This window comes from Capricornis sumatraensis, chromosome 20 (genome assembly GCF_032405125.1).
Source record: "Capricornis sumatraensis isolate serow.1 chromosome 20, serow.2, whole genome shotgun sequence".
Taxonomy (NCBI): Eukaryota; Metazoa; Chordata; class Mammalia; order Artiodactyla; family Bovidae; genus Capricornis; species Capricornis sumatraensis.
Window position 1 is genome coordinate 20,332,683 of NC_091088.1, and position 9,528 is coordinate 20,342,210.

General features: G+C 52.6%; 1 protein-coding gene and 1 non-coding gene across 2 annotated transcripts; both read left to right on the forward strand.

Annotated features, from left to right (window-relative positions):
- The first annotated feature begins 4,247 nt into the window (after positions 1 to 4,247).
- RPL13 (ribosomal protein L13) lies at positions 4,248 to 7,469 on the forward strand. The gene is made up of 5 exons (XM_068992037.1): positions 4,248 to 4,537; positions 4,692 to 4,833; positions 5,035 to 5,208; positions 6,521 to 6,577; positions 7,082 to 7,469. Exons 1-5 carry the CDS (start codon positions 4,434 to 4,436, stop codon positions 7,238 to 7,240), a joined length of 636 nt encoding a protein of 211 aa, XP_068848138.1. The 5' UTR covers positions 4,248 to 4,433; the 3' UTR covers positions 7,241 to 7,469.
- On the forward strand, positions 4,895 to 4,979 carry LOC138097237 (small nucleolar RNA MBII-202). Its single transcript, XR_011146443.1, has one exon. It is a non-coding gene; the product is annotated as a small nucleolar RNA MBII-202 (small nucleolar RNA).
- Positions 7,470 to 9,528: the final 2,059 nt, after the last annotated feature.

Here is a 9,528-nt window from a genome sequence, read left to right on the forward strand (position 1 = left end):
TATGGCAATCGCCCAGCCTCTTATCAGGTTTACATATTGGCTCTGACGGATGTGAGAGCTGGACCATAAAGAAAGCTGAGCACCAAAGAATTGATGCTTTTGAACTGTGGTGTTGGAGAAGACTCTTGAGACTCCCTTAGACTGCAAAGAGATCAAACCAGTCAATCCTAAAGGAAATCAACACTAAATATTCATTGGAAGGACTGATGCTGAAGCTGAAGCTCCAGTACTTTGGACACCTGATATGGAGAGCTGACTCATTGGAAAAGACCCTGATGCTGGGAAAGATGGAAGGGAGGAGGAGAAGGGGATGATAGAAGATGAGATGGTTGAATGACATCACCAACTGAATGGACAGGAGTTTGAGTAAGCTCTGGGAATTGGTGATGGACAGGGAAGCCTGGGGTGCTGCAATCCACGGAGTGGCAGGGTCAGACATGACTGAGCAACTGAACTGACTGGAGAGTTGAGAGGCCAGATGGTTGAGTTCTGTGAAGCACCAACATCAACCTGTCCCTACTGAGTTATTAGGCTCCTGCTTTTCCTAATTCAACCAATGGTTCATATTGAGGACACTGTTAGTGTGCTAGTTTCTGCAAAGTGCTATAGGAACATGCCTTTGTGTCGAAACAATAAAAACACATTGCTGCTTTGAGATTAATGTTTTAAATTAATTATCATTATTGTTGGGCTCCCCAGATGGCGCTAGTGGTAAAGAATACGCCTGCCAATTCGGGAGACGTGGGTTTGATTCCTGGGTTGGGAAGATCCCCTGGAGGAGGATAGAGCAACTCACTCCAGTATTCTTGGCTGGAGAATCCCATGGACAGGTGAGCCTGGTGGACTACAGTCCACAAGGTCACAAAGAGTCAGACATGACTGAGCGACTTGGCACACACACATCGTTATTATTTTGGCCGCACCCCACAGCTTGTGGGATCTTAATTCCCCAACTAGGGACTGAACCCAGCCAGGCCCTCAACAGTGAAAGCACAGAATCCTAATCACTGGATCCCCAGGGATTTCCTTGAGATTAACTTTTAAAATCAAGACTGTGGGACCTTCCTGGTGGCCCCGTGATTAGGAATCTACCTGCCAATGCAGGGGACAAAGGTTTGATCCCTGATCCAGGACAGCACATGCCACAGAGCAGCTACACGTGTGTGCTACTACAGCCTGTGCTCGAGCCCAGGAGCCGCAACTACTGAGGCTGCACAGCCTAGTCAGTGCTCCACAAGGGAAGCCACTGCAAGGCGAAGCCTGTGCACTGCAATGAAGAGCAGTCCCTGCTCACTGCATCTAGAGAAAGCCTGCATGCAGCAATGAAGACCCAGTGCAGCCAAAAATAAATAAAAAACTAAAAAAATCAAGACTGTGTGTCAAAGGGCTTCAGGAGGTAGTGTTGACTGTCTTTGAGGTCGACTCTGAAGCAACAGCTGGAGGGGGCCAGTCAGGTGAAGGTGTGGGGGAAGCAGACCCATCTGTGAGTAACTGAAGCACAATTACAAGGAAATTCTGGGAAGCCCGTGTGTACCCCATCCCTCCAGAAACCTTGTGCCCAGTGAGCACTTAGTCCAGGGCCACTGGCCAGTCCTTTCAGTGGCGTTTGCAGGCCCCAGACTGGGACAAAAGCCCCTTGGCAGAGTTGTGCTGTGGAGTTTTGTGTCAAGCGGGGAGGGGCTTGTCCTGTAGCTGAAGACTTTCACAACCTTGAGCAAACAAGTGTTTGCATCAGAAGGACTCCTGCTCACTTCTTCAGTCTTCCCAACTGGGAAGCTCAGCAGGCTCTCAGCAGTCACATGAGAGCCTCAGGACTTGCTTTTCTGCATGTTCCCTAAGGACGCAAGTGTGAACTATTCAGGTGTCAAAAAAATGTGTTGGACTGTGCACAGCAGACTGAGGTCCTCAAGCTACAGCTTCACCTTCTCACCATTAACTCCAGACTTCAAATCTTACCCCGGTACCCCGGCAGCACCCTGACTATGAGCAGACGAGCTGCACGAGTCTGTGAGTCTGTCCAGAAGAAGAGGATGGGGACTGTGTTCTCAATGAGAAGGACCCATGGCAGGATCACTGAAAAGTGTCTCAAAGACACGGGGTACTGCCTGATGCTCCAGAGGTTAAGAATCCACCTGCCAACACAGAGGACCCTGGTTTGATCCCTGGGCACCTAGAGTTGGAGCACTGCAACTAGAGAAAGCCTTCGTGCAGCCACAAAAACCTAGAACAGTCAAAAATAAAGTAAAACAATACAGAAATCTTTAGCTAAAAAAAAAAAAAAAGACATGGAAGGTGAGGGCTAACATTGGACTGTGTCTGAAGAAATAAACCCCAGGCCAACGCAAGCATTTCTTCAGCAAACATCTCCTACACAAACCCTCTGCTTCCAGAATGGAGTGTGGGTTCAGCTTCAATGGACAAAGCAGTTTATGAGGTGGATAATCCCCTGCTCTCTCCCTTCCTTCTCTCCTGCACTGCCTTCCCCATCCTGGCTCCTACCCTGTCACCTGGAAACAAAGTGGTGTGACCTTGACTTACCAAGAGCTGGGCACTGAGCTTTGTTCTGAGGCCTAACAGGGCTCCCAGCAGCTTCTCCCATTTCACACCAATCACATACCCAAAATCTCAAATCTAGTACAAAGATTCTACTAGTATACTAGCCGACTTCAGACACTTTCCTCTGGATCACTGACCTTCCAGTTTAGCTGTCTGTGCGTATGAAAGGCTAGAGATTTTAAACATGACCCTATCTTCAGAAATAAGCACCACTTCCAAGGTTACTGAGAAGAGCTTTCTTGCATTTGCTAACAACTGTCAGCAAAGCAAGGCTGGTACTACCCTTGCTTCACAGCTGCTGCTGTTGTTCAGTCGCTCAGTTGCCTCCAACTCTTTGCCACCCCACGGACTGCAGCACGCCAGGCTTCCCTGTCTTTCACTATCTCCCAGAGTTTGCTCAAACTCGTGTCCATTGAATCGGTGATGCTATCCAGCCATCTGATCCTGTTGCCCCCTTCTCCTCCTGCCCTCAATCTTTCCCAGCATCAGGGTCTTCTCCAATGTGTCGGCTTTTCACATCAGGTGGTCAAAGTATTGAAGCTTCAGCTTCAGCATCAGTCCTTCCAATGAATATTCAGGGTTTATTTGCTTCAGAGCTGAGCACACACCTACTAGGTGTCAGGGCTCCAACGTTCCCCACAGCCTTGGCACTTGTGTTACACGCCTCCTCTACCCTTAACATGTTCTATCTACCTTACGGTAACCTTGTAATTCCTCACTTAGCCCCAACCTGATTTTTCTAGTACCCGAGGGTGTCTCAAGAGGGCACAAAGCTGCTGCTACTAAGTCACTTCAGTCGTGTCCGACTCTGTGTGACCCCATAGACGGCAGCCCACCAGGCTCCGCCGTCCCTGGGATTCTCCAGGCAAGAACACCGGAGTGGGTTGCCATTTCCTTCTATCAGCATCAATATCAGCTACTGTTTACTCGGTGCAGGATACAGGGCTCCGAATTTCTCATTTTGCGTCATGAAATTCCTAATGGCGATCAGATTTCGCGAGAGGAATCTTGGCGATTGGCGTGAGGGTAGAAAGGAAGGTGATTGCTGGGCGCAAAGGCTTATAGATGGCAGATGTGTTGGCGTCGTCCCAGGCTGACCCGGGAACAGGAAGGCGCCAGGGTCCAGGGGGCGGACGCTTGCCTGGCTACTTGGTGTTTTTAAGACGCTCATCTGCGTGGAAGACAGTGCGCACAGCGGAGCGCCGGCCACCCGCGGCCGGCCACGGTTTCTAGTTCCACAATCTGCGGGCTACTCGCCACCAGCGGCCCGACCACAGACCTCTGCGCGCCTAGGCTCCGGGCGACACGCTCGGGGCGCTCTGGAAGCCCGCTCCTAAGTGCGCGCTGCGCCCACAGAGAGGGTAAGCCGGCTCCACGCGGCGTCCGGTATTACAGCTTGGGACGAGGAGGGAGAGGCCTCCAGTGGCACACTAGCAGGCAGGCAGACCAGAGATTCGCCAGACGCAGACAACCGCCGTTCTCGCAGCATGAACGCCTAGAACGCCGGCAACGCTGCGCCATATCTCCCCGCGCCGCGAGGACTGCCGGGAAAGCATGGACGTCACTCTGTGGCCCTGGCTCTGATTGGTCACAACGCTCTGACGCTTCTGATTGGCCAGGCTCACTACCATCCCAGGGTGCTCTGGGGCACTTCCTCCTTTCCCGGCAGTGAGCCCTCGGAGGAGGTGAGTATACAGGAGCTCGGTGCCATCGATGTTATCCGAGCCCATCTGGCTCCATCGGCCGTCACCGGGGTCCACCTGTCGCTAGCGGCGTCGGGCCTTGGCCCGTGCTCTGTGCGCTCGCCGACGGGACTCGGCGCCCGCACCTAACTCGCTCCCCGTCTTACCCGCTCCCCAGGCCTTCCGGCCGCAGCCATGGCGCCTAGCCGGAATGGCATGATCCTGAAGCCCCACTTCCACAAGGACTGGCAGCGGCGCGTGGCCACGTGGTTTAACCAGCCGGCTCGCAAGATCCGTAGGTGAGCGTCCGGGAGCGAGCGCGCCCGTCCCGTCCCGTCCCGTCCCATCCCATCCCATCCCATCCCGTCCCGTCCCGTCCTGTCCTGTCCTCCGCGCGCCCGGCCCACTGCGGGAGGGCGGACAGTGATCCCCGCTCGGCTTCTCTCTGCGCAGACGCAAGGCCCGGCAGGCCAAGGCGCGCCGCATTGCCCCGCGCCCCGCGTCCGGTCCTCTCCGGCCGGTGGTGAGATGCCCGACGGTCAGGTACCACACGAAGGTTCGTGCCGGCAGGGGCTTCAGCCTGGAGGAGCTTAGGGTGAGTGTCGCCAGCCCGTGTCCTGAGACCCACTGGTGGTTCCTCGTGGCACACAGCCAAGTGATGACATTTCTCCGGAATCGCTGCACTGCCATGATGAAAGTGCATTTGAACCCTTTTCCATCTGACGGCTGGGCCCTCCTGGTGTAGGGGGTGGGGGGCAGGGAGTTTTCGGGGATTTAGCTGTTTCTGTCGGGACAGGTGGCCGGCATCCACAAGAAGGTGGCCCGGACCATTGGGATCTCGGTGGACCCGAGGCGGCGGAACAAGTGCACGGAGTCCCTGCAAGCCAACGTGCAGCGGCTCAAGGAGTACCGCTCCAAACTTATCCTGTTCCCCAGGAAGCCCTCGGCCCCCAAGAAGGGAGACAGCTCTGTGAGTACCCGGCTCCCACAGCGCCCAGCGGGGTGAGGGTGTGGAGGTCTCACTGTGGGTCTAGCTGGGCTGCAAGGACAAAGCACCTGTCTGCAGCTTCCTATCTAAAGCAGGGTTGCAACGCATAGTAGAGAGAAGATAAATAATGTGGGAGAAAGCCTCTGAGGAGCCTCAAACTAATTGCCTGAAATGCCAGGATTCACTAAGGGCAGGACTTGGAGTCAGCTTTGTTACAATTGAAAGTGTACTGCGTGTTAGTAATCTTTGCATGAGATCAGTTCAGTCACTCAGTCCTGTCGGATTCTTTGCGACCCCATGAATCGCAGCACGCCAGGCCTCCCTGTCCATCACCAACTCCCGGAGTTCACTCAGACTCACATCCATCGAGTCAGTGATGCCATCCAGCCATCTCATCCTCGGTCGTCCCCTTCTCCTCCTGACCCCAATCCCTCCCAGCATCAGAGTCTTTTCCAGTGAGTCAGCTCTTCTCATGAGGTGGCCACAGTACAGCTTTAGCATCATTCCTTCCAAAGAAATGCCAGGGCTGATCTCCTTTAGGATGGACTGGTTGGATCTCCTTGCATTCCAAGGGACTCTCAAGAGTCTTCTCCAACACCACAGTTCAAAAGCATCAATTCTTCGGTGCTCTGCCTTCTTCACAGTCCAACTCTCACATCCATACATGACCACAGGAAAAACCATAGCCTTGATTAGACGGAGCTTAGTCGGCAAAGTAATGTCTCTGCTTTTGAATATACTATCTAGGTGGGTCATAACTTTTCTTCCAAGGAGTAAGCGTCTTTTAATTTCATGGCTGCAGTCACCATCTGCAGTGATTTTGGAGCCCCCCAAAATAAAGTCTAACACTGTTTCCCCATCTATTTCCCATGAAGTGATGGGACCGGATGCCATGATCTTTGTTTTCTGAATGTTGAGCTTTAAGCCAACTTTTTCACTCTCCTCTTTCCCTTTCATCAAGAGGCTTTTTAGTTCCTCTTCACTTTCTGCCATAAGGGTGGTGTCATTTGCATATCTGAGGTTATTGATATTTCTCCCAGCAATCTGGATTCCACTTGTGTTTCTTCCAGTCCGGCGTTTCTCATGATGTACTCTGCATGAGATCAGCAGTGCCCATCTACATGGGTTGCTGGCAGTCATTCTCCCTGCATCCCTGGTTCAGGCATGGGTGACTCATCTGACCCTGCCCCCCTTTACTCGATCGGGCAGGAATCCACAGGCACTCGGGTGACAAGTTTGGGGCTCCTTGGGAAATGAGCTAAAGTCACCTGACTCCTTTATCATTGACAAACAGGCTGAAGAGCTCAAACTGGCCACTCAGCTGACTGGACCTGTTATGCCCATACGGAATGTAAGTGGGCGTGTTGGGAGAATGTATCTGGGGTTGGGTTGGAGGGATTCTGTGTGGCAGCCAGGGCCCATGTTGAGATTTACTGGTTTGTGAAAGGCCGACCTGCCCTGAGGAGAGTCAGCTGCATCCAAACAGATGGGCTCCTTGAGGAAAGCTTAGTCGCCCTCACTCTCTATGTAAGGTCCTTTCCACTCCTTGATGTTTGGGAAGCCCAGGCCAGAGGCAGGTCTCCATGCATGTTTGGTGATCCTATAGCCTGACCAGCAATTGACAAGGCTCCTGGGAGTGGGAGGTGGGGTGGGCCTGAACCCCTACACCCACCTTGTATCCAGGCCCCACCCACCCTTCACATGATTTCGGCACTAGGTTCTGAGTTTGAGGTTACTTTGAACCAAGGAGGCACTGTCCTAATCTCTTGGTGGCCTCCAGTTAGCTTTACTCTGGTGGGCGGATTCCCTCCCAAGGCCTCTCAGTTTGCTGACAGTTGGCTGGGCTCCCTTCTAGGTCTATAAGAAGGAGAAAGCCAGAGTCATCACAGAGGAGGAGAAGAACTTTAAGGCATTTGCCAGTCTCCGCATGGCCCGTGCCAACGCCCGGCTCTTCGGCATCCGGGCAAAAAGGGCCAAGGAAGCCGCAGAACAGGATGTTGAAAAGAAAAAATAAAGTGCTATTGGCAACTTACGATAAACCTGCAGTGTCCATGCGACCTTCGTTGTGTAAGGAGCCAGGGCCTCGGGGGGGCCCCTCCTTGAGGGAGACCTGGGGTGTGTCTGACCTTTGTCGCAACAGAGCTGTGAGGGAAGCAGCTTTGGTACCTGGGAGGCTTGTGCTTAGTGTTCTTGTTTGGACCCTCCAGCCCAGGAGGTGCTGTGTGTTCCTGTTCCTATTAAAATATTATTTTCACATCTAAAGGTGACAGTTTATAAGGTGCTGATTTAACGTGTACAATCAGTATATTGAAAATTCACGACCCATCAAGAGACAGCTGGTGTGGAGGCCTGGGGATTGGAGCCTCATGATCCATCCATGAAAGAGGGCTCGTGGGGTGCTGTCTCTGGATGGCCCAAGCCATGGTTCCATTTGCTTTGTGTTGGGATCCTGGTGAGAAGTTGGGAAGCTCCCCCAGGTCAGGTGACTGCCTTCCTGTTGGAGCCCTGGCTACAGTGCTCACAGAGTGGAAGGTGCAGAGGCCACCAGGGGTGCAGGGCCAGGGGCTTGCTATGGTTAGTGTCCACTTGGGCAGAACTGTGGGTTTTAGGGACAGATAACCATAGTGGGTGCACTGGTGACATTGCCTGTACCTGTAAGGGTTGCTCCGGTGATTATAAATTGTAGGAGGCTAGCATTGGTTTCGGAGAAGATAGTGGCACCCCACTCCAGTACTCTTGCCTGGAAAATCCCATGGACGGAGGAGCCTGGTAGGCTACAGTCCATGGTGTTGCGAAGAGTCGGAGATGACTGAAGCGACTTAGCAGCAGCAGCAGCATTGGTTTGGTGGTGGTTATAAAGTTTATTTTGTTTCTCCCTTGATTAAGTTACAGGCTATTTTAAAAGATTTGAAATTTATCCTAATTTCTAGTTGATTCAGTTTGTTCTCAGAGAAACTATAGTCATTTTAGATTATTTAGGCTTTTGGGTTTTTTGTACCCTTTTAAGTTGTAAGTCGCTCAGTCATGTCCAACTCGTGACCCCATGAGCTGTATCCCGCCAGGCTCCTCTGTCCATGGGATTCTCCGGGCAAGAATACCGGGATGGATAGCCATTCCCTTCTCCAGGGGATCTTCCTGATCTAGGGTCTCCTTCTTTCCAGGCGGACTCTTCTGAGCCACCAGGGATTTTTGAGCCAAAGAGCAGACTAAGGGACACCTATGCCAAAAAGCTGGCGGTCCTCGTTTGTTTAGGTCTTACATAGGTAGTTGCACTTGCTATTGTTCTTGTGTGCTTTCAGGGTGTTAGGAAAAATAAGGTCTTTGTTTCATAAAAGATCCAGATGTAGAGAGGATCAGTGAGAAGCTATGACCTCCCTTCTCCAATCTCTACCTCAACCCACAGTGGTTTGTGCCCAGCTCTAGGAATTTACCAGTGTCAGTATTCTTTTTTGCTGCCTCAGTGGCTTAGAATCAGAGCAGAGGACAAGGAGTGAGCTGACAGACACAGCCAGCCTGGCGTTGACCGTCCTGGGGACCGTAGAAGCTGATGACAAGCAGGTGCTGGGTGGAGAAGTTAGAAGGTGATAATGCAGGGAGTTTTCAGGATGGAGAACAGGCACTCAGGCGTTGAGCACCCACTGTGTCCCAGGAACACAGCAGTAACCAAAACAATCTTAGCTCCACAAAGTCTTAACGCAAAACTTTGTGGCGTTTTCTTTCTGAAAGTCCTTTGGCTACCTCTCCAGTGTGTGAGCACATGTCAGCCTTGGGTTGCAGTGGTGATTGGCTACAGTCACCAAGGTACAGGAGGGCTGGTGAAGGGCCTGCTGCAGACCATTAAGGGGGCCACTGGCCTTCCAGATTGATTGTCCTGGGAAAGGCTCAGGGCTTTCTTGGGCGTCACCTGTGGGGCACTGGGAAGCTGTGTTAGACCTTGGTCCTGCCGCCCGCCAGCTCTGGTGCCTCAGCTGGGCTCCCCTCCTTTTTAAGTCCCAGTTGCAAGTGTATCAAACACAGTGTATGGTTAGTTACCGCCTCTTTGAAAATTTCACCAGGAAGGATGGTGCTTCCTGGGGAGGACGAGGCAAAACTGGGTCACTGTTGAAAGGGACTGAGGGTAGAGGGGCTGTGAGCACCATCCAGGCGGCTTCACCAAGAATATCTTCAAAGCCCTCACGTGAGTCAGGTACAAAACCAGGTCTTCGTCACCTGGAGGTGCCCACCCCGTGGACACTGCTGCTGCCTATCTCCCTGGCCTATGCTGCCTTCATCGTTGGGACTGGAAGCACAAGGGTGTCCCCC

Coding starts and splice junctions, on each gene's coding strand:
- RPL13 (XM_068992037.1), top strand. CDS start 4,434: ATGGCGCCTAGCCGGAATGGCATGATCCTGAAGCCCCACTTCCACAAG. Junction 4,538..4,691: donor CCGGCTCGCAAGATCCGTAG/GTGAGCGTCCGG, acceptor CTCTCTGCGCAG/ACGCAAGGCCCGGCAGGCCA. Junction 4,834..5,034: donor TCAGCCTGGAGGAGCTTAGG/GTGAGTGTCGCC, acceptor CTGTCGGGACAG/GTGGCCGGCATCCACAAGAA.